We start from the raw sequence: 25,692 nt of genomic DNA, 5'->3' as shown, positions 1-25,692 counted from the left end.
ATTTGAACTGTGTTTCCTCTGCCGTTTATGCTTCGATTTAGCTGAAATTTTCAAAGAATATTGCCACGAGAGGGCAGATATCGAATACTGAACTGTATATTGATTATACTTAATGCACTTTTCAGGAAGGTTACTTTACTAAGTGGCCGGTTAGGAATTTTGTTTAGTGTATATATTTTCTCTGATAAACAATTTCTGGTCCACTTATGAGTTTCTGTATATCATACTTTAAGCGTTTTTTTTTTTCAAAGTATTAATTATGTACATACAAATATTTGCAATACATTTTTTCTTTCCCAAATCTATATTTATTCGTCCCTACTGATTTCGGTGTACAAACATGTTTGCATGTTAAGGATGGTATGTTTTTGTATTTTTTTATCCTAAAAAAAACAACCAATAACCATGTTAATACTTTTTTTCCATATTTGAGTCTAAGGTACACCGACATCTGAGGTTTGAAGTTTTCAGGTTTAAACATTTCCCAAAGAATGCTTTCCTCGAAATAAATTCTCATTATTAAAGCGACACTCTTATTCAATATCAATGCATACACATGTATTACAAGCATAATTTTGACTCATATACTACTAACTAAATAATAGATTTATGGAAATTTTGGTTTCCGATAAAACGATTGTAACCGTGTATTTAATAGCTGAAAACGCAAAAAAATATTAAATGATTGTTGAATGCTAAAAGATTTACTGTAGTCTACTACAGTCTCATAAGGTAGAACTTATGTGTTTTATGCACATTTCTTTCAAATTAAACTCCGTATCCTTCATAAGAACTAATGTTTTTGACATTTGTTCATCATTTTTGGTATATTAAAACAATTGAATTAATTGAGGTAAATCTTTTTTGGAAGTAAGAGTGTATCTTTAATACAATGACTGAATGAGGAAGTTCCTCATACCACATTAAACACAACACTGTACATTGTCATGGCTCACGTAATAATAGTTTGTATTTGACCAGACACGAATTACCGCTGGGCTGTGTTTCATGATTAAAATGTCAAGAAGCGAGTTTTTCCTGAAGTTGGCAAGTCTCGAAGGTTCAGCAATGTCCATAAATAATTTCCTAATTAATTTTAAGTCACCTTATCCACTTTTGAAGTGATCCAAATTTTAGACACCGATACCTCGCAGTCAGACGAATGTTTTCATACTCAATACTTGTTTAAGAATATGATATTCAGGAATGCTGATGTAGCTATCCTTATCTTTACATTTGTAAATAATTATTCATCACGATTTCATATTGATAAAATCTTCTGCAATCTGACGTAAGTGCAAGATCTAACATTCCATACACCCTATGTTACATTACATACACATGATGTTACATTACATACACCCGATGTTACATTACATAAACATGATCTTACATTACATACATACGATGTTACATTACAGATATACAATGTTACATTACATACACATGATCTTACATTATATACACAAGATGTTACAATACATACATACGATGTTACATTACACATACACGATGCTACATTACATACATACGATGTTTCATTACATGCACATGATGTGACAATACATACATACGATGTTACATTACACATACACGATGTTACACTACATACATACGATGCAACATTACATCCACATGATGTAACATTATATACACATGATCTTACATTACATACATACGATGTTACATTACATACATAAGATGTTACATTACATACATACGATGTTACATTACATACACATGATCTTACATTATATACACATGCTGTTACATTACATACACATGATCTTACATTACACATACACGATGTTACATTGCATTCATACGATGTTACATTACATGCACATGATGTTACATTACATACACATGAACTTACATTACATACACATGATGTTACAATACATACATACGATTTTACATTTCATACACACGATCTTACATTACAAACATACGATGTTACATAACATACACCCGAGGTAACATTACATACATACGGTGTAACATTACATACACCCGATCTTACATTACATACAAACGATGTTACATTACATACACACGATCTTACATTGCATACATACGATGTTACATTACATACACCCGAGGTTACATTACATACACCCGAGGATACATTACATACATACGGTGTAACATTACATACACCCGATGTTACATGACATACACACGGTGTAACATAACGTACATACGATGTAACATCACATACACCCGCTGTTATATTACGTACATAGGATGTTACATCACATACACCCGATGTTACATTATATACGTACGGTGTTACATTACATAGAAACGATGTTACAATACATACATCCGAGGTAACATTACATACATACGGTGTAACATTACATACACCCGATGTTACATTACATACACCCGAGGTTACATTACATACACCCGAGGTTACATTACATACATACGGTGTAACATTACATACACCCGATGTTACATTACATACACCCGATGTTATATTTCATACATACGATGTTACATTACATACACCCGAGGTTACATTACATACATACGGTGTAACATTACATACTCCCGATGTAACATGACATACACACGGTGTTATATTACGTACATACGATTTTACATTACATACACCCGATGTTACATTACGTTCATACGATGTAACATCACATACACCCGATGTTACATTACGTACAAACGATGAAACATCACATACACCCGATATTACATTACATACATACGATGAAACTTTACATACACCCGATGTTACATTACAAACTTATGATGTAACGTAACATACACCCGATCATACATTACATACACACGATCTTACATTACATACATACGATGTTACATTACATACACCCGAGGTTACATTACATACATAAAATGTTACATTACATACACCCGAGGATACATTACATACATATGGTGTAACATTACATACACCTGATGTTACATTACATACACACGGTGTAACATAACGTACATACGATGTAACATCACATACACCCGATGTTACATTACATACATATGATGTAACATCACATACACCCGATGTTACATTATATACGTACGGTGTTACATTACATAGAAACGATGTAACAATACATACATCCGAGGTAACATTACATACATACGGTGTAACATTACATACACCCGATGTTACATTACATACACCCGATGTTATATTTCATACATACGATGTTACATAACATACACCCGAGGTCACATTACATACATACGGTGTAACATTACATACTCCCGTTGTAACATGACATACACACAGTGTTATATTACGTACATACGATTTTACATTACATACACCCGATGTTACATTATGTTCATACGATGTTACATCACATACACCCGATGTTACATTACGTACATACGATGTAACATCACATACATCCGATGTTACATTACATACATACGATGAAACTTTACATACACCCGATGTTACATTACAAACATATGATGTAACGTAACATACACCCGATCATACATTACATACACACGATCTTACATTACAAACACACGATCTTACATTACATACACCCGATTTTACATAACATACACACGATGTAACATTACATACATACGATGTTACATTACATTCACACGATCTTACATTACATACACCCGATGTTACATTACATAAACACGACGTTAGATTACATACACCCGATGTTACATTACATTTACCCGATTTTACATTACATACACCCAATGTTACATTACATATACCCGATCTTACATAACATACACCCGATGTTACATTACATTCACACGATCTTATATTACATACACCCGATGTTACATTACATAAACACGACGTTAGATTACATACACCCGATGATACATTACATATATCCGATTTTACATTACATACACCTGATGTTATATTACATATACCCGATCTTACATAGCATACACCCGATGTTACATTACATACACATGATTTTCTATTACATACATGCGATCTAACATTACATACACATGATGTTACATTACATACATACGATGTTACATTACATATACCCGATGTTACATTACATACACACGATGTTACATTACATACATACGATCTAACATTACATACGCACGATCTTACATTACATACATATGATGTTACATTACATACATACGATCTAACATTACATACACGCGATGTTACATTACATACACATGATTTTCTATTACATACATGCGATCTAACATTACATACACATGATGTTACATTACATACATACGATGTTACATTACATATACCCGATGTTACATTACATACACACGATGTTACATTACATACATACGATCTAACATTACATACACACGATCTTACATTACATACATAGGATGTTACATTACATACATACGATGTTACATTACATATACGATGTTACATTACATACATACGATCTAACATAACATACACATGATGTTACATTACATATATACGATGTTACATTACATATACGATGTTACATTATATACACACGACCTTACATACGGCTCTACATACTGAGCCATTCCGGCTTTTGAATAAAAATACATAGAAAGTTGAATATTGGCATCAATGTCGCCGGAAAACAAGTAGAAGACAAGTGTAATCTTTAAATGGATGGCAAGCGTAGCTTTGAACTATGTTGCAAGTGTAGGATGACAGACGTAGCGGTGAACTAGGTGGCAAGTGTAGCGGTGAACTAGGTGGCAAGTGTAGCGGTGAACTAAGTGGCAAGTGTAGCGATGGGAACGTCGTAGAGGTTTACTGGGTGAAAAACTTTGTGGTGAGGAGGATGGCGCGACCCAGTGAACTTGGCGACACACGTAGTGGTAAACTAGGTGTAGTGATAAACAGGGCGGAAAGTGTAGCAGTAAAATAGGTGGCAAGTGTAGCGGTGAACAAGGTGGCAAGTGTAGCGGTGAACTAGGTGGCAAGTGTAGCGGTGAACAAGGTGGCAAGTGTAGCGGTGAACTAGGTGGCAAGTGTAGCGGTGAATTGGGTTGACAAGTGTAGCGGTGAACTGGGTGGCAAGTGTAGCGGCGAACTAGTTGGCAAGTGTAGCGATGAGCTAGGTGGCATGAGTAGCTTTCAACTAGGTGTCAAGTGTAGCGGTGAACAAGGTGGCAAGTGTAGCGGTGAACTAGGTGGCAAGTGTAGCGGTGAATTGGGTTGACAAGTGTAGCGGTGAACTGGGTGGCAAGTGTAGCGGCGAACTAGTTGGCAAGTGTAGCGATGAGCTAGGTGGCATGAGTAGCTTTCAACTAGGTGTCAAGTGTAGCGGTGAACTAGGTGGCAAGTGTAGCGGTGAACTGGAGGACAAGTGTAGCGGTGAACTAGGTGGCAAGTGTAGCGGTGAATTGGGTGGACAAGTGTAGCGGTGAACTAGGTGGCAAGTGTAGCGGTGAACTGGGGGACAAGTGTAGCGGTGAACTAGGTGGCAAGTATAGCTGTGAACTAGTTGGCAACTGTAGCGGTGAACTAGGTGGTAAGTGTAGCGGTGAACAAGGTGGTAAGTGTAGCGGTGAACTAGGTGGCAAATGTAGCGGTGAATTGGGTGGACAAGTGTAGCGGTGAACTAGGTGGCAAGTGAAGCGGTGAATTGGGTGGACAAGTGTAGCGGTGAACTAGGTGGCAAGTGTAGCGATGAACTGGGGGACAAGTCTAGCGGTGAACTAGGTGGCAAGTGTAGCGGTGAACTAGTTGGCAAGTGTAGTGGTGAACTAGGTGGCAAGTGTAGCGGTGAACAAGGTGGCAAGTGTAGCGGTGAACTAGGTGGCAAGTGTAGCGGTGAATTGGGTGGACAAGTGTAGCGGTGAACTAGGTGGCAAGTGTAGCGGTGAACTTGAGGACAAGTGTAGCGGTGAACTAGGTGGAAAGTGTAGCTGTGAACTAGTTGGCAAGTGTAGTGGTGAACTATGTAGCAAGTGTAGCGGTGAACAAGGTGGCAAGTGTAGCGGTGAACTAGGTGGCAAGTGTAGCGGTGAACTGGGGGGACAAGTGTAGCGGTGAACTAGGTGGCAGGTGTAGCGGTGAACTAGGGGACAAGCGCAGCGGTGAACTAGGTGGCAAGTGTAGCGGCGAACTAGGTGGCAAGTTTAGCGGTGAACTTGGTAGCAAGAGTAGCTTTGAAATAGATGGAAAGTGTAGCGGTGAACTGGGTTTGTAAACGTAACGATGAACTAGGGTGTAAACGTAGCGATGAAGGGTGTGGCGGTTAATAGGGTGGAAAGCCTAGTGGTATACAGGGTAAAAAGTGTAGCGGTGATCAGGGTGGTAAGCGTAGCGGCGAACAGGGTGGTAAGCGTAGCGGCGAAAAGCCTGGTTAGCGTATCGGCAACAAAGATAGTTAACGTAGGGGCGAACAGGGTGGTAAACGTAGCGGCGAACAGGGCGTTAAGCGTAGCGGCGAACAGGGTGGTAAACGTAGTGGCGAAAAGGGTGGTTAGCGTAGCGGCGAATGGGGTGGTTAACGTAGCGGCGAACAAGGTGGTAAACGTAGCGGCGAACAGGGTGGTAAACGTAGTGGCTAACTGGGTGGTAAACGTAGCGGCAGCTGGACGAAAAACGTAGCGATAAACTGGGTGGTAAACGTAGCGGCGAACTGGGTGGTAAACGTAACGGCGAACAGGGTGGTAAACGTAGCGGCGAACAGGGTGGTAAATTTAACGGCGAACAGGGTGGTAAACGTAACGGCGAACAGGGTGGTAAACGTAGCGGTGAACAGGATGGTAAACGTAGCGGCGAACAGGGTGGTAAACGTAGCGGTGATCAGGGTGGTAAACGTAGCGGCGAACAGGGTGGTAAACGTAGCGGCGAACAGGATGGTAAACGTAGCGGTGATCAGGGTGGTAAACGTAGCGGTGAACAGGATGGTAAACGTAGCGGCGAACAGGATGGTAAACGTAGCGGTGAACAGGATGGTAAACGTAGCGGCAAACAGGATGGTAAACGTAGCGGTGATCAGGGTGGTAAACGTAGCGGTGAACAGAATGGTAAACGTAGCGGCAAACAGGATGGTAAACGTAGCTGTGATCAGGGTGGTAAACGTAGCGGTGGACAGGATGGTAAACGTAGCGGCGAACAGGATGGTAAACGTAGCCGTGAACAGGATGGTAAACGTAGCGGCAAACAGGATGGTAAACGTAGCGGTGATCAGGGTGGTAAACGTAGCGGTGAACAGGATGGTAAACGTAGCGGCGAACAGGATGGTAAACGTAGCGGTGAACAGGATGGTAAACGTAGCGGCAAACAGGATGGTAAACGTAGCGGTGATCAGGGTGGTAAACGTAGCGGTGAACAGGATGGTAAACGTAGCGGTGAACAGGGTGGTAAACGTAGCGGTGAACAGGATGGTAAACGTAGCGGTGAATAGGATGGTAAACGTACCGGTGAACAGGGTGGTAAACGTAGCGACGAACAGAGTGGTAAACGCAGAGGTGAACATGGTGGTAAACGTAGCGATGAACAGGTTTGTAATCGTAGCGGTGATCAGGGTGGTTAACGTAGCGGTGAACATATTTGCAAACGTAGCGGTGAACAGGATGGTAAACATAGCGGTGAACAGGATGGTAAACAAGGTGGTAAACGTAGCGGCGAACAGTGTGGATAACGTAGCGGTGAACAGGATGGTAAACGTAGCGGTGAACAGGATGGTAAACGTAGCGGTGTACTAGAAGACACGTTTAGCGGTGAACTTGATTGCAAGCGTAGTAGTGAACTTGACTTTAGATGTAGCGTTGAACTCAACTGGATTACAAACGGTAAACTGGATGACAGACGAAACGATTTGCTGTATGACAAGCGTAGCATTGAAATGGTTTGCAAGCGTAAGGGTGATCCTGGTGGCAAGTGAAGCGGTGAACTGGGTTATAAGTAAAGCGATGAACTGGATGACAGGCGTAGCGATGAACTTGGTGACAAGTAAAGCGATGAACTGAATCACAAGCGTAGCGATGAACTTGAAGACAAGTTTAGCCTTAAATTGTGTGGCAATTGTAGCGATGAACCAGCATACAAGTGTAACCGTGAAATGGGTAGCAAGTGTAGCGATAAACAGGGTGGAAAGTGTAGCGATAAAAAGGGTGGCAATTGTAGTGATGAACATTATGGCAAGTGTAGCGGTGAGCTGGGTGATAAGTGTAGCGGTGAACAGGGTGACATGTGTAGCGGTGAGCTGGGTGACAAGTGTAGCGGTGAACAGGGTGGCAAGTGTAGCAATAAACAGGGTGGCAAGTGTAGCAAAATAAAATGGGTGGCAAGTGTAGCAATAAACAGGGTGGAAGTGTAGTGATAAACTAGGTGGCAAGTGTAACGATAAAGAGGGTGGCAAGTGTAGTGGTGACCATGGTGGCAAGTGTATCGGTGAACTAGATGAGTTGCGGTGATCTTGATGGCACACGAAGCCGTAAACTGGATGACAAGCATGGCGATGATCTAGGAGAAATAATAGCCTTGAATTTGATGCCATAGTGTAGCGGTGAACAGGTTGTCAAGTGTAGCGGTGCACAGGCTGGCAAGTGTAGTGGTGCACAGGCTGGCAAGTGTAGCGATGCTCAGGGTGGAAGTGTAGCAGTGATCATGGTGGCAAGTGTAGCGGTGAACTGGGTGGCACATGAACCGGTGAACAGGGCGACACGCGTCACGATGAGCTAGAAGAAACAATAGCCTTGAAATGGATGCCTAGCGTAGCGGTGACAGGTTGGCAGACGTAACAGTGAACAGGTTGGCAGGCGTAGCAGTGAACAGGTTGGCATTCGTAGCTGTGAACCGGGTTGCAAGTGTAGCGGTGAGCTGGGTGGGAGGCGTAGCGGAGAACTGGGTTGGAAGTGTAGCGGTGAGCTGGGTGGGAGGCGTAGCGGTGAACAGGTTGGCAGGTGTAGCGCTGAGCTGGGTGGCAAGTGTAGCGGTGAACTGGATGGGATATGTAGCGGTGAACAGGATGGGAGGTGTAGCGGTGAACTGAGTTTGAGGCGTAGCGGTGAACTGGGTTTGAGAACGTAGCGGTGAACAGGTTGGCAGGTGTAGTGCTGAGCTGGGTGGGGTATGTAGCGGTGAACTGGATTTGAGGCGTAACGGTAAACTAGATGGGAGGCGTAGCGGTGAACTGGGTTTGAGGCGTAGCGTTGAGCTGGATGGCATGTGTAGCAATGAACTTGGTGGGATATGTAGCGTTGAACTGGGTTTGTGGTGTAGCGTTGAACTGGATGGCAAGTGTAGCATTGAACTGGTAGGGATATGTAGCGGTGAACTGGGTTTGAGGCGTTGCGTTGTACTGGATGGCAAGTGTAGCAGTGAACTGGGTGGGATATGTAGCGGTGAACTGGATGGGAGGTGTAGCGGTGAACTGGGTTTGAGGCGTAGCGGTGAACTGGGTTTGAGAACGTAGCGGTGAACAGGTTGGCAGGTGTAGTGCTGAACTGGGTGGCAAGTGTAGCGGTGAACTGGGTTTGAGGCGTAGCGGTGAACGGGGTGTGAGGCGTAGCGGTGAACTGTGTGGAAGGCGTAGCGGTGAACTGGGTTTGAGGCGTAGCGATTAACCGGTGGGAGGCGTAGCGGTGAACTGGGTGGGAGGCGTAGCGGTGAACTAGATGGGAGGCGTAGCGGTGAACTGGGTTTGAGACGTAGCTTTGAACTTGATGGCAAGTGTAGCAGTGAACTGGGTGGGATATGTAGCGGTGAACTGGGTTTGAAGCGTAGCTTTGAACTGGATGGCAAGTGTAGCAGTGAACTGGGTGGGATATGTAGCGGTGAACTGGGTTTTAGGCGTAGTGGTGAACTGGATGGGAGGTGTAGCAGTGAACTGGGTGGGATATGTAGCGGTGAACTGGGTTTGAGGCGTAGCTTTGAACTGGATGGTAAGTGTAGCAGTGAACTGGGTGGGATATGTAGCGGTGAACTGGGTTTGAGGCGTAGTTGTGAACTGGATGGGATGTGTAGCAGTGAACTGGGTGGGATATGTACCGGTGAACTGGGTGGGATATGTAGCTGTGAACTGGATTTGAGGCGTAACGGTGAACTAGATGGGAGGCGTAGCGGTGAACTGGATGGCAAGTGTAGCAGTGATCTGGGTGGGATATGTAGCGGTGGACTGGGTTTGAGGCGTGGCGTTGTACTGGATGGGAGGTGTAGCGGTGAACTGGGTGGGAGGCGTAGCAGTGAACTGGATGGGAGGCGTAGCGGTGAACTGGGTGGGAGGCGTAGCGGTGAACAGGATGGGAGGTGTAGCGATAAACTAGGTGGGAGGCGCAGCGGTGAACTGGATGGGAGGTGTAGCGCTGAACTTGATGGGAGGCGTAGCGGTTAACTGGGTTGGAGGCGTAGCGGTTAACTGGGTTGGAGACGTAGCGGTGAACTGGGTGGGATGTGTAGCGGTGAACTGGGTTTGAGGCGTAGCGGTTAACTGGGTTGGGGGCGTAGCGGTGAACTGGATGGGAGGCATAGCGGTGAACTGGATGGGAAGTGTAGCGTTGAACTGGTTGGATGGCGTAGCGGTGAACTGGGTTTGAGACGAAGCGGTAAACTGGATGGGAGGCGTAGCGGTTGACTGGGTTTGAGGCGTAGCGGTGAACTGGATGGGAGGCGTAGCGGTTAACTGGGTTGGATGCGTAGCGTTTAACTGGGTTGGAGGCGTAGCGGTGAACTGGGTGGGATGTGTAGCGGTTAACTGGATGTGGGGCGTAGCGGTTAACTGGATGTGGGGCGTAGCGGTTAACTGGGTTGGGGGCGTAGCGGTGAACTGGGTGGAAGGCGTAGCGGTGAATTATGTGGCAAGCGTAGCAGTGAACTGGTTGGAATGCGTAGCGGTGAACTGTGTGGCGAGCGTAGCGGTGAGCTGGATGTGGGGTGTAGCGGTGAACTGGATTGGGGGCGTAGCAGTTAACTGGATGTAGGGCGTAGCGGTTAACTGGGTTGGGGGCGTAGCGGTGAACTGGGTGGAAGGCGTAGAGGTGAACTGTGTGGCAAGCGTAGCGGTGAGCTGGATAGCAAGTACGAGCGTTGCTACCGGCTTTGCGTGTTAGCTCACAGGCATTTAGTTTTACTGCATATGCATTTTGAATGTTAAACTCTCACTGAAAGTACTTACATAATCTTAATACGCGAGAGCAATAACGTAAAGAGGCATGTCCATTTTCAAGACCTCTGAAGTGTCTTGCCGCCGAATACAAATATTTAGCATCCCAATTTTTTTGCATAATTTGCTCACCTACAATTTGAATATATTTCAATTTTGTGTGTGCATATGTTATGACAGCATAATTGTCCAAACTTTTAACAAAACCAATAACGAAAAACAGGACCTGAAGTATTGATGTACTTTATAGATTTGCCTTCATTGTGAAGAGAGGCGAGCCTCGTTTGTTTGAGATCGGTACGACAATATATATACTTATATCACTTCCGCAACGATATGGCGCGTACAGTCAAACACATAAGGTATTTTACATAATTATTTGATTACGTAATTTTAATGAATTTAAATCATCTAGTGCGCTTGTCTGAACATTGCCCTCATAATGATGTTTTAAGTACAATTTACGCATGCCAACTTTTTCATTGTTATGTAATGAAAATGTCATGACGAAGTTTTCTCACTGTGGCAAGAATGTATGGCTAGCTGATTCAATGAAACGTGCATTGCGTCAAAACCGCATTGACAGTCTAAGGGCGTTTGTGTTGGTAATAAACTAGTTTTGGTTTTAAATTGTTTTCACGAACTGTGGATTTGTTGTGACAGTTTCAAATAAAATGAAAACAATTTTTTCTGGGCTTTTTTTACGAAAATCGAAACCTCGACTGGTGACGTTTTCGTGCGTTCTTTCCATCCGAAAACTAGCTCACTTTGAAAAAAACGAAACATAGCTGACAGTGATCCAACATGTGTGATGAAACACCATTTAGTCAAATCAGGCAAACGACCAACTGCGGTAACATTGTTTGAAGAAATGCTACATGCAGAAAGCTGCATAATGTTGTTGAAGCTGTACACAAAACCAAGCATTTGTTTCTTCAAGCAAAAAAATCGAAACAGTTTAACAAACCGCCGAAACCATTGAAACCAAAACTGAAACTAGTTTGGTATCAACAAAAACGCCCTTAGAAGCATATTTGTTGCATAGCTGAATGTTGTGATCCCGACCCTCCCAACCCTACCGAAAATGATCGGTATGAATAGTTTATATGTTTGCAGCGTACATACATGTAGGCACATGATCTATGGTTTGGCAAAGGACCCTCCCTACTTTCTAATGAGGCCACGACAGAGAATTTAACTTGGCAAAGGGTCACTAACAATTTCCTGATGAGGCCACAGTGCCAGCTTTCTTATCAAGAGTTTGCATTCAAACATGCAAGTTGGATTGTATCTTATGCAGGTGGCAATATTTTGCAAATCTTCTCGCCGATAAAAAAATATAATCAAATCGTTTCGTGATGCTTTTGATAAATATCGCCTGTACGCTGAGATTTGTATTAACATTTGACGATAATAAACATATATATATGACTTTGTTACTTTTGTTGTTGTTGTTGTTGCGGCTGCTGCTGTTGTTGTTCTACGGCTCCTGATAGTAATTACGACGAGGCGTTGTGCTTATTAATAAAAAAGATTTATATTGATAAGCATGAACTAGTATAACTTTTTATCTGTTTGCTTGTAAACTGTTTGTATTATACAAACATAATTGCGATGAAATGTAAGTAAAAATGTAAGCATACACGCCACAGATAACTATATTAATATATATGAGCCAGACTTCTTACGTACGTCATGCAGCAACTGTTTGTCTGACAATAAATTCCTTAATAAGATGATTATATTACTGAAACATCAAAACAAACATGAGTACAGTTTTATACGTCTTTAATTCGGAGAAAATCTGTTATTTCCGCGCACTTACTGCACCGGTGCCAGGAACAATGTACGCGTCTCGAATCATTGTGAAAAGGATGATGATATACCGACAGTATCTCTAATTAATATCTGACGAGGAAAATGTAGGTATAGTCAACCCAACTCCGAGCGCCAACGTAAATAATAATGCATAACTCAAAATCTGTGCGGTATTAGGCACAGGTACACGCTTTGTTGATATGTTAGTCTAACAATGATTTCGTTAGCTACGCTCAGTTAAAAATGAAAACTGCTGAAATGGAATAACGCTGAGGTAAGGATAATTGTTTTAGAAAAATAATGCACATATTCAATCGTTTCGTTCATGTTATACGTTTTAATATTCACTACATTCAAATAATTAACATCGTACATATATGCGCAGGTGACATTCAACGTATTTTTTTTCCAGAAAAAAAAATCTACAATTTATGATGGAGAACGTCACGTATGCAGATGACGTCAACATGACGGCAGTGACGTTCCTGTCAACGGACTACGTTCTCCATAGGGCGATACAGCCGGTGTTTCTGGTCGGACGTTACGTTTACCTCGTGTGGTTTTCTGTCGGATTCGTCGGGAACATCGCGTCCGCTGTAATTTGGAACGCTTCACATATGTACGACGTGTGTTCATCCGCTCATTATCTCGTCACCATCTCGATATGCGACTTCCTGTGCCAGTTTCTGTATTTCTTTTATTATCTTAAACAGTTTTGGAATGTGGAGAATCTAAGCAACCCTGATTTGTGTTTGGTGTGGAGTATTCTGTACATGATACCGCTTTATATCAGTGAGCTGCTTTTACTGGGGTTGACCATAGAGAAGCTAATATCCCTCCGCAATCCTTTCCGGAGCGGCTGGTTCTCCAGGCACCAGCGCGCACCCAAGGAGATTGTGTGGATTGTGGTTTCAGTTACGGTGCTGTCTCTACCTAACGCATACATAGCGAAAATAGACAACAGGGGTTACTGTGTGGACATACGGACGGACGAAGGCATGCAATTTCCCATTTGGAACTGGGTTGTGGATATCTTCATTTACACTGTTATCCCCATTTCTGTGATCATTATAAACGTATTAATCATTCGCGAAGCCAAGCATTCCATCATCGGTGTTATTCCCAAACACAGACTAACTACGCACGCCAGCATCAACGTCACAAAGACGTTACGTCAGTCGACTATTGTCATACTACGCCTGTCGTTTTTTAGGGTGATTACGTTATTGCCGGAGACGTTAGTGCACTACATGTTTTTCCTAAAGCCGTTTGACCCGCATCTCCTTCCGGAAGTGAAGACCCTGGATGAGGCGCTCGGAAGCGTCCCCTGGCGACGCTACATTCACCTGTCGGCCGTCAAGTACGTCGTGGAGATGGTCTCCAACTCTCGACATGCCGTCGGTATCCTCATCTTCGTGTTGACGTGCCGACATTTTAAACGTGAACTCAATGCTTGGATTAGCTATTTTAACAGGATCATGTATGCGTGTGTGTACTCTCTATATGTGTCCCTCAAGGACAAAATTGCCCCCACGCCAGAGGAGAATAACGCATATAAATTCTGATTATGCAAAGTGATTTGTTGCCATTTGAATGAACTGTCAAATGCATGCATGTCTAGCAATGAATATAACATGTAAAGTTTTTAATAAATACAACTATAACATGTACATTTATAACTGCGACGCAAGTATTTTTCCGGTTAAGTGTTTTGAATGACGTACTGTGTGACGTACTAGTGTTCATTAACAACAGGTTTGCAAACTTGTATTAAACGTGCTTTAGCAAAATAGACAACACTTAATACACTTATAAACAAAAGGAAACAAAATGAATTGTAAGGACTTCACAATTTTATTGCAATACTCAGTGAGTGAAGATAGTACATGATGCGCCCCCTCATATCAGTGCTTGACAAAGGCATGCTGATCTCCAAGTGCCTTATATATATGCACAGGAGATGACTTGTATAAAATATAAAACAGTATAATACAATTATAGTGTTATGTACACAATTTCTAGATAAACTCTAAGATTGATATATACAATTTAAAAAACACAATTGCAGAACTTTCTTTAAATGATTCAGAATTTCTGGCGATCATTTAATCTTATATTGCGATTTTCATGTGGGTACTATATTTTAATTTAAGCATAAATTTATGAAGGGTATCATATTAAAATGTAAACAATTATGTCCCAAACAAATTAAAAATTAGATCCATTTTATATATTAAATAAACTATATACATATTAAACATATAAAACATAAAACAACCACACATGATTATCACAGAAAAAAAGGAAAAATGAATGCTTAAATGGCAGATAAACAGTGGTGATTTATTGCAAAATGATTGGTCAGAGTTGTTCCCCTTTGCAAAATGTGTTCCACATAATCATAATTCATCAACATTTAAGTGTAATAACAAATCTAAATGTTAAGACATTCGACTTACAAAATATGTTTAAACAAAAGTAACAATGAGTAATTTAGTACATTCTTCGTCTTGCAAGAGTCTGTTTTCCCTATAAGGAAATAACAAAGTCTCTAGTGTAGGTATATGCTTCAATTCACAGATATTATTTGCATGTTGTATGCTTTGTGGTCCCAGTATAAATGTGCAATTCAGAAGATTGTTTGGTTCTTTGTAAACATGCCCACGCCAAAAAAATATGTTCAACATTTCAGACAAAGGGAAGTTCTAGACTACATACATGTATGAACACGACCAGAGTAGTTCTCATTTTAAGCACAACTATTTGTTTGCATCAACTGTAATGCATACATCGTGCTGGATTTCACGTATCAGACTGTCACGTGGATGATGATTAATTACAATAGTTGGCTAAACTTTTGCAGAAGGACAAAACTATTACTGACAACTTATTTATGCTTATTGTATGTGTGCATTAGCTTTCAGCCATCACGTCTTAGGCATGAAATGTTGACAGAATGCACAGGACCGTGTCTTAATGCAGAACAAATTCAGTGCACTATATTTCATAACTTGTGTGCCTTGCACGTATACATTGGGTGGAGGGGGGGGGGGACAAGTAATAGTATAGGATGTTTTTCAGCAGGTCATTGTACTCGATAAAATTGTTATAAGGTTTTCACCACAGTTACTGCACTGTAATATATACCCTATACATAACAGATAAGTGCCAAAAAAAGGAAATATGATATGCTAAAACTTCTATTTAAAGATGAAATAAAAATATACTCTGAATGCACAATGAGAAAAAACAGCATATCTTTAAAAGTTAAAAAAGCTTTGCAAAAAAAGTATAAAAGAATAAATCATTGGGTGCTGCCATATAATAGGCCTCTCATGAAACCATCACAGCGCAGTTAGACAGTAAACATGTAATATTTCCTGCCCATTAGAATTTCTAATGAGATATATTAAACCACTGAACTGTCTTGTAAAAGGAAGAGTAAGAAGTTGCCAATTTCGTAAATCTAAAATGACACTCGAGAGTTTTTATCATGTTACATACAATTTATTATAAAGTTCAATGATTGATATCACCTAATTTTAGAAACCTCAAAATGATCTCTGACACAGCCACATGCTTGTACTGTAAATCCTTCAATAGACTTTGTTTTTAGTCCAAAATAAACCACAAATTGGCCCTACACAGTTTCAAAATGAACCTAAACTGTGGGAGTCTATGGAAATATGCTACAGGGGGCAGTTTCAATAATGGATTCTACTTTAGTCTTAACATCAATAATCTTAAACCTGTATAAATGTCACAAAGGGCAACACACAGATTCTTCCTCAATGTTGTGTTTATTTCAATAAAGGTTTAAATTAAATTCACTTTAACATGCTACAACAAAATAATGAAACCATGTTACAAGATTATTTCAATTTACGATGAAAATACTAAAACAATTAAGATTGTTATGGAAACAGCCTACACACTAGACTGCTCAAGCTATGTTGTTCAAAGTTGTTAGCCTCAGCAAATGTAATTAACAGTGCATCACCTTTTTATTAATTAAGATATCAATTGGTATGCATCAAGAATTATGATTTAGCTATATAACTAATTTAGTGGACAATAATATCTATAATAATAATATCTGTTCTCAAAATATACTTGACACTTTTCCCCGACAACAAAAGTGTGCTGATGACGAGTAACATGACATATTAAGGCATTAATAATCACTAACTACTGCCATTCCTGAACAAAGCCTCACTTCATACGAGGAAATGTGTCTTGTCAGTATTATGCTGAAATTGCAATAAATTTGCCCTCTGATAGGGACATGGCCATATGTTTGATTAATTGATAAAGCAATATATTGCCAAATTAGCTATTTTGCAATATTGTGAGCTTTATGAAAAGGCAGCTTTTTTAACCAACCATCCAAGTATGATTTTGTTACTTAATTTCTTGAAACTTTATTTAACAATCCAATGAAGCAAATCTATCTCAGAATATTTAAAGAAATATTGCATCATTCCCTCCAGAATTTATACATGAAATAAATACTGTCATCCTTATAAGTATGAAAATAACCTCTAAGTAGACTTAAGATAACGAACACAGATACATTAAAATGGTATGCTTCTGTACAGAAAAAAACATACTTATTATTTATACCAAGTAAACCAACTATACACTTTTCAACAACCACTAGTTAGTGAAACACGTATGTGAATCTTCATACCAGGCATTGCACTGTCTATAATGAAACAGAAATATTGCAAAAACAAACAAGCCCTTACATGCCGAACAGCAGTATTTTATACACATGCAACTAGGAATTATATGACCATTAATATTTTACATGTTGTGATCACTAGGATACAATCTCTGTGATTCAATAATCTCAATGAAATCACGAACAAAGATACTGATTTTCTCACAAACTAAGCTATACTGCTGTGATGGCAGTACATGACCACTTGTTTTGAATCTGAACTGTTCTGCAGGACTACTTATGTTACCAAGGACGGCATACTTGTTACCTTTCCGAATGATATTTGAAAGCATTTCCATTACTGTCAGTAAACAAAGCACAGTTGCCCACCCTAGTTATGCTATAAGACCGAGTCAACCCATGAGCCACCCCCAGTGTACTCAGATCTGTCGTCTATAAAGCCAGAGGTTGTGAGATCATCCCCTGATCCGATCTCGTATCGGTATCGGGAACTCTGAGTGTTTGTATCAATATCGTCCTCCAAGTCATCCGGATCCTCTATATTCAGTTCTCCTCGACGCTTTGAGCGCCTCTTGGTTTTACGAATACTTTCACAACTCATTTGGCTTGGTGCACGCACTAAGTCTATTTCAATGTCACTGCCATTGTTCAAGGTTCCAGCATCAGTTTCATCTTCAGCTAGGAACTCTTCAACATCCGTATACATCATCAGTTCTTGGGACTCCAGAAACTGGGGTAGACTTTTCATATGTGAGATAATGTCTTTACCCGAAAAGTCTGAAATTTTGTTTCCAGAGTTACTGCACTTTGCACTCAGGTATTTCTGACACTCCATCATTGGAACACGGTCTCTCTGTTTCCATGGCAACGTTTCAGTGCTCCAGCGAACGAGCATTTTGAGGGAGAGGCCGATACAGACGTCCTCAATGAGAGCATCTGAGTCCTGTCTCATCACTATCTGATGTCCTGTGCTGTTCAGGATTGCGTAGCTTATGTCCAGGAAGTCCTTGGATGACCAGCGGATCCTTTGTCCAAAAGTATCGCCTGTCTTGAACATGTAGATTTTGTAGTCAAATTTGTCTGAAAAAAGTTAAAAGTTGGTTAATTTGACATGACATAATGAAGATAGCAAATACCACAGACAATAAGAAAGTACAGACTCATGACAGCATAATATTTTATTAGAGAGGATGTATACTAAAGAAGGTGTGTAAAAAGATCTTTCAAAAAATGACATGGGCGTAATAAATTTGAAGAAAGCATGATTTATGAGCTGAATTGACATTAGTTATAGGTCTGATGACGAAGATGCAATAAGGCTAGCAACATAAGGAAATATTTATATATTAAGGAAACCATAAATTTTGCTTTATAAGAAATATTTAAACTAAACTATTGTAAAGAAGTTGACACATAACAGGGCTGATACATCTGACATCTCAATCAAACTATTTATGCCACTGTACTGTGGTTTATTGTTAAGTGCAGGAGAGTTAAGGCCTGTATGCTTCACAGCAAATAAGATACTCTAAACTTCCATTAATGAGTTGCTATATTTCAACAGGCATGTCAACAAAATATCCTCCCTGTCATCATCATGAAATTAACTCATTAAAAGCAATCTGGAAATGTGACCTGTTAGCAAATCCTAGGGCTTTTTGTTCAACAGAAAACAGGAATTGTTTGCTTTTTTTATAAATGATTGGTCATCATAATTATTTATAATAACATATAACTCCAAGATGCCACTAAGCTATTAGCAGTACAAGAAGAGAGAATGGCAGTTCAAACAATCATGAACAAAGACAAACATGAACTGTTGTCCGTGTACCACATACATGATCTTGTTTGGATACAAGGTGTTTGTATTATGTTCAGGGAAATAACATCACCAAAGGGCTTATAAAGACCAGTATGTTACATTCTGAAAGACATTTATTTGTTCCAAATCAATATAATTCTTATAAGGAGAAAGACATGAAAATGTACAATTAAAAAGAAGACTTAAAATATATACTGCCTGAACTATGATATATGCTCAATGCACTGTTTATATTCTACCATTTCATTAAACTCAATATACATGTACATACCAGCACTTAACCTTAAGACTATTTTTTTTTAAAACTGCCATTATATATCTCAATGAATTACTCGACAAAACATCAAATGCTAGGCACAAATGAGCTTCATTTTAATGTAATTATGATTTGGTGTAGATTACAGTAATAAATGATGGGCAACAAAACAGCGGGGTTAAAAAGTCATGCCCACGATCCAGTTCAAGGCCATCAAGTGAAGCCCGACGGCCTATTGTCCAACCTTGTCTACCCCTATACTGGCCAAGTCCAGGTCAAACTGAATGGCAGGCTGTGACTATTAGAGTATTAGCAAGTTTTAAGCTGCTACTTAATGGCTAGGTAATATATATTGGCAGGATATTGTTGTGGCCTGGTTCTGAACTTTTAACACCTACTTTACAATAGGTAAAGTAAATAGGCCAACAATAACATGGTATAACAATGCTCTACATTGTCAAAATATGTCATTAGTTTGAAAAGAAATTGGTGATTATTTGCACTTCTTAGTGTTGATAGATTTAACTGTCAACATGAAATGGCCCTGACCCTACTCGGACAATAATAGAAACTATACAAAAGAGATGAAATATATGAATTCATTTTTACTTATAGACAATGTTAATGGACAACTTTTTCATATGATTAAAGTTGTATGCAGGCCCCAAAAAATTAAACAAATGTAAAAATTGCAAAAAAATCTCCAAGATTAATTGTTGTGATCAAAATCGCTTTAGGTTGAGTAGTGTGAACAGCCATAGCAGAAGACTCATCTCTTTCACATCACTACCTGAAGTTTTCCACTTGGCAGAACACAGGCAGTGGGGCCCCTCAGCAGTCACCACAAGGATCGCCAGTCGGTAACGGTACATCTGAAACCAAACAAATCAATTACAGTTCTTGCACTAAAAAAAGTATGATACTGAAGACATGATATTTTAATCCGGAAAGGAATTTTCCACGGTATTGAATTAACAATCATCATAGAAAAGGCATTTTTTTCATACCTATTAAAATTAGTACGCAATGACAAGCTCCTTTTCAGATACTATTTCTTCTTGATAAATCACAAGTTGAAAAGATCTTTAATTAAAATGAATGAGTCAGTCTCAATCTTGATTAAATTTACTGATTGTTTGCGAGACAATTATCATATAAATTACAAAGGAACCTTTGCATTGTTTCCAAGGTTACCCTGGTAAAGGTTCCAAATGCCAAGGTGAAAGCTTAAAAACAAATCAGATTGGCCCTTTAAAAGATCATTGAAGAATTTATACATACACACATCAAATACCCTTATCACAGTGGCCCTTTCATGTTTATTGCCAATACGATTACAATGACATATATATAACCCCATGTTTTATTGGTAAATAGATATTTAACACTCCAGGAATATCATGTGACCCACATCAAGGAGTGGTTTCCTTGATTAGTAAACACTATCTGTATAAGCTCTATCTCGAGATTGTACCAGATTTAAATGATTTTGATGAGACTCTGATCTGATACCTTATCTCCTGGTGCAGATAGGCGAATTGCAATCTGCATGTAATATGATAATGATTTATTTTAAGCTAACATGAAATTTAATCATTAAAATGTTTACTCAACATACATATTTCTGGAATTGCAAAGATTTGCAGTTTTTCCCAGCTCTAAAAATCTATCATCGGTCACTTAAAACTGCTCACTCAGGTAAAATGTTGTTTTCATAAGACTACAGGCCGTACATATATTTTGATATACTTATGGACATGAAATGAACTGGCATAGTGCTTGTGACAGTTGGTAGAGTGGACATTCACCCTGTGACCTTGTCCTCCAGCTGACCAAAAGACTGATATTGATCTTCTCCATGCTTCAGGGTACATCTCATGCATTAAATGGCCAATTTAATGAATCGAAATATGACCATTTGTGTCAATGATTAAATATTCAGACAGCTAAACATTCTAGTATGGGCAACATGTTAATACCACTGATAGTCTAGTAAAGTGTTCTACAAATATTTAGGTTGCTTTGTTCTAAAGTCAATCTAGTCCAGTTAGACAACAAATCCAAGCAATATCATCAGCTTATGTCTATGTACAGTCCAGTCAATCCTACATCACTAGCATATCATTGGTGACTGGAAACATGGACTGGTGAATGTTTCTGTGGCTAGAACACATGCTATTGATCACTGGATCAATTATGTTTAAGCAACTTTGGTGAGCTAGAATGTAATAAAGTGTACAAGTTGACACAAGAATACTAAACCATGTCTCCTGTTAGTTTATATGAAAATAAGATCCATAGAAGTACACCTGGATCTAGTCCAAACATCCTTACATTGCGATTGTACCGATATCAGGACACAATTATAATGCAATTTCCTTTTCTTTATAAAAAACTACCAAAATAACCCCAGTAAGCAATATATTTACGATTGAAATCCTATACAAAGTTTGTCCTTCAACTTGTAGAGAACTCCTTGTGTGCCTTCAGCCATTCAGGCCAGCCATAAAAACACCGATGGCTGGGGAATCAAATATCATAATACTGCCTACCCCAATGATTGATGGCCCTCTGGCTTATTTTTTTGTGAAAAACATTTACATAACAAACATAGCCATAATATACTTGTCGCCTGCATGTAGCTGATATAATTATGAAGTTGGAAGTACTTTCAGCTCAACTTTAATAGGGAAACATGAGCTTTTATAATGTCACCACTGCTCCTGTTCTATACAAACGTACTAATTACAAATAAGTTATCTTCCATTTAGGCATAACCTGGTAGACAGGGTCTAGTTGGTTTTTAACTAAATGATATCCTATGCATTTAGGTTGCCTTGAGGACAACTTTCAACTGAACCTATTGCTACATCTTGTTAAAAAACACATATTGATACCTCACTTCCAAATGTCAAAGCTACAATATCCCATGTTTTCAGTAGCAATGTTTTTAATATTTTATCTTGGTTATTTGATCACACACTTTTTTTAACAAAATTACAATTTTTATAGTTATAATTTCTAAAGGTAAGGCATTTTTTGCTTCTCTGTGAGATGTCCAATCATTGCACGCCATTTTGATCACACGATGCAACACCATTTTCTCATTGGGCTATTTACTTGCATTTTCATTAGATGCGGCTTGCTTATAATTATGTTTTTTTAGTGATGTAAAAATTCCGAAACAGAGAAAAATGCAGCGGCATTTTGAAGTGAGGCCGTCGTTATGTTGTTATTGACATATCTTGTTAGGGTTTTATCTTATGCTATGTGAAACACTCCTACGCAAACCTATCATACCATTATTATCAAATGTATGTGGTTTCCTAATGTTCAAACTTTAAGCTTGTTCAAACAATATTTAGTATGCACACCCTGCAATAAGATTTCATTTTTCCACCCCCACATCAAATTTTTTTCAAACTATTGATCATGAATGAAGACTGTCTCAGTCAAACTAAGAGCAAATGGAAATTTCAGACATTTCCTAACCTTTTACTTCTCTATAAGTCTTTCTACTACCCCTTTGACTTAATTACAATAACCCTGGAACTCCTCTCACCTCAGTATCTATGATTTTAACCACAGGGACTAAGAAAGCCAGACGCTTGCCACCCAAGGAGGTCCGCAGTTCTATGCCCGTGGGAATGTCCGTCTGTATGCTTACGGGCCGCACGGACAGACACTCTAGCACCGCAGTCTTGTGGTAGTTCACCAATCTGAAAAACACAGAGGTAAAGGACCATTATAGCATGACTTATTGTCTCCAAACTTTATATTTAAAACTACAATGACACAAGATACAGCCAGAAGTATTTCAGAAGTGACAGCATGTAACATGGGAAAGCAGCTCATATGAACTTTGTGAAAAAGGAAGCTATTAACTTCATGATATAACTAGGTCATTGAGACATGCTTGTCAGTCACATTTATATGAGGATGTGGCTCCCCCAAATAAACATATGTATTGTCTGTCACATCCGCTCATCCCCTCTCTCTAAAATGTAGCTTTGTGTTCACAAGTTAGACACTCATGTACAAGACTTGATTAAATTCAGGGAGATCTGTCAAATCAAAAAAACAATTTTGCCACAAAGCATTAAAAACTGACATTGAAGTACAATAAAAAGCAGAAGTACGGTGTATAATGTGGTCTATGAATGATGTTAAAAAATAATGTAATCAGTATTTAATTACCACAATAAAATTACATTTGTTGGAAGAATGTTTTGTAAATAATATATTATATAATTTGAAGGATATTTGAAGGGTAAAGACATTTAACAATACATTCCTGTTTTGCAAGTTTGTTAAAATTGTAAGGCATTTCAGATTAGGATTAATTGTATATATAGCAACATAATATGAGCATGGCGCAATTTGGGGCCTTCAGACATAAATTTGCTTCTACCATTTTACTGGGTATTTGACGGAAATAAAAGACATTTCAGGAAGTAATACTCAAAATTTATAGTCATGATGATATCACTTATATTGTGTAAGACAAGTGTTTATAAGTGAGACCATGTATTTTGCATGTTTTGAAATCTAAATTTGATGTCACACACATGACGTCATTACGAAAGTTCATTATTGAAATGACGTGCAAAATTAATGTATCAATATTACAACTATTATATGATTTTATTTGCTTTCTAAACAAGGAATATTTATGAAACATTAATAAAGAAAAAATGATGAATCATTTTTGTATTTTTCATCCATTGAAATTAAGTTTGGACGAAATCTGTGGTTGGTATGGAAACATGAGTTAACTTATGGTCATAAATCTTTAAAAAATGATGCGCCAATGACAATCCTTTAAAAGAAAGAAGTTTGGAATTAATCAATATATGTACATAGAAAAATCAATTACTTTTGGCATTTTATTTATGTTATTTTCATTTGCAATAATTATGTCTGAAGGCCCAATATTGCATGATGCAGATTTTCCTACTGCTGATGTCATAAAGATATAACACAAAGCAGTAGAAATTCATTTAAGCAGTTGTCAGCAGTTTTATTCATCTGACAATCAATCTCATACAGACTGAGCCACATCCTCAGAAAAATCAGCCATTAAACTTCACATGAAGAATGCAAACCTGTTATAATGACTTCTTTTTGCCCTACACCTTGTTCTCATATTAAACTAATATATTAGCATTGTATCAAAAATCCAACTAAAATAGCTGCAAATGTAGGTATTATGGAAATACTTCACAAATGTAAAACCTTTAATGTGTCACATAGGTGATATCGGTGTTTAATCAGTAACTTTAATACCTGTCAATTTATACCACAACATGGAAATTTGCAAGTACATGTGTCAAATTTACTATACATGACTGCAATCACATATTAGTCATACATTTTAGTATGCATTAAAGTACATATGCAATTGTACCTTTGATAATGTAACATAACCATGACACACTGACCACATTCTCACCAGGCTGTGTCTCATGGCCACTGAATGTTATTGTGCTATTATTTCCCTGTAAGAAGGTCTGTATCAGACTTAGTATCAGATTGTATTGATCAACAAGTATGGCTTTAACCTTTGTCAACCAACACACCTACACTTCAAAAGAATGGCGATCAAGTTTTATTCTGATTCACTTCCCAAACAATAAATACTGTACCTGGTGACAATCAATACCCACTTAAACATACTCTGTGACACAAAAGCTAACTAAGTTAAAATAAATTATACCTCAAACCAAAAACTTGTATTGCTTAAATTCTTAAAAATAAAAGAATTTCAGAGTCTACAGTAATTGTGAAAAATACAGCATTGACTTTGCACTGTCATACACCTTAAGGCTTTGCAATGTTCACTTCATCATTTTCAAAACCACATTGCTTTTTAAAAAAAAATGAAGTGAAACAAAACATATGATGTAACAACAGAAACAAAGTCATTTAGATTGATGAAGATGCATCATATGTACTTTTTTAGATGATATGCATACAGTCATACAGTATAGAAAAGTTGTTGTTATCGTGAGCATAGAACATTCAACTGTTCAATAATAATTGTAAA

The 25,692-nt window shown here is 38.9% G+C and overlaps 4 protein-coding genes across 5 annotated transcripts in view; 2 read left to right on the top strand and 2 right to left on the bottom strand.

Moving 5' to 3' along the window:
• Positions 1-8,674: 8,674 nt before the first annotated feature.
• On the bottom strand, positions 8,675-12,930 carry LOC128226249 (proline-rich protein 36-like). Its single transcript, XM_052936133.1, has 3 exons — positions 12,897-12,930; positions 9,956-11,033; positions 8,675-9,842 (listed from the first exon to the last, which is right to left on the bottom strand). Exons 1-3 carry the CDS (start codon positions 12,928-12,930, stop codon positions 8,675-8,677), a joined length of 2,280 nt encoding a protein of 759 aa, XP_052792093.1.
• On the top strand, positions 12,782-14,572 carry LOC128226941 (uncharacterized). The gene is made up of 2 exons (XM_052937061.1): positions 12,782-13,158; positions 13,297-14,572. The coding sequence occupies exon 2, from the start codon at positions 13,316-13,318 to the stop codon at positions 14,447-14,449; it is 1,134 nt and encodes a 377-aa protein (XP_052793021.1). The 5' UTR covers positions 12,782-13,158; positions 13,297-13,315; the 3' UTR covers positions 14,450-14,572.
• Positions 14,573-14,719: 147 nt separating this feature from the next.
• The window catches only part of LOC128226940 (uncharacterized), a 19,858-nt gene continuing 8,885 nt past the window's right edge, over positions 14,720-25,692 (bottom strand). For both annotated transcript variants that reach the window (XM_052937060.1, XM_052937059.1), the window contains exons 3-5: positions 23,209-23,365; positions 20,437-20,518; positions 14,720-18,648 (exon numbers count right to left, since the gene is read on the bottom strand). In XM_052937060.1, coding sequence (XP_052793020.1) covers positions 17,948-18,648; positions 20,437-20,518; positions 23,209-23,365 — 940 coding nt within the window. In that variant the 3' untranslated portion in view covers positions 14,720-17,947. The remainder of the gene's footprint in view (positions 18,649-20,436; positions 20,519-23,208; positions 23,366-25,692) is intronic.
• Positions 23,361-25,692, top strand: part of LOC128226942 (nucleoside diphosphate-linked moiety X motif 17-like) — a 24,244-nt gene continuing 21,912 nt past the window's right edge. Inside the window, exon 1 of the mRNA XM_052937063.1 lies at positions 23,361-23,380. The gene's annotated coding sequence lies outside the window, so the exon portion shown is untranslated. The remainder of the gene's footprint in view (positions 23,381-25,692) is intronic.

This window comes from Mya arenaria, chromosome 3, assembly GCF_026914265.1.
Source record: "Mya arenaria isolate MELC-2E11 chromosome 3, ASM2691426v1".
In the NCBI taxonomy this organism is placed as follows: Eukaryota; Metazoa; Mollusca; class Bivalvia; order Myida; family Myidae; genus Mya; species Mya arenaria.
Note: the sequence above shows the minus strand (reverse complement) of the source record. Positions and strands in the feature narration are given on the sequence as shown.

Bases quoted from the DNA above. Each gene is read 5' to 3' on its own strand.
- LOC128226249 (XM_052936133.1), bottom strand. From the start codon at position 12,930: ATGATTCGAGACGCGTACATTGTTCCTGGCACCG. The intron at 11,034-12,896 runs GTGCAGTAAGTG...ATGCATATGCAG, and splicing joins GTACATTGTTCCTGGCACCG to TAAAACTAAATGCCTGTGAG. The intron at 9,843-9,955 runs GTACATATCCCA...CTTACCATCCAG, and splicing joins ATATCCCACCCAGTTCACCG to TTCAAAGCTACGCCTCAAAC.
- LOC128226941 (XM_052937061.1), top strand. From the start codon at position 13,316: ATGATGGAGAACGTCACGTATGCAGATGACGTCAACATGACGGCAGTG.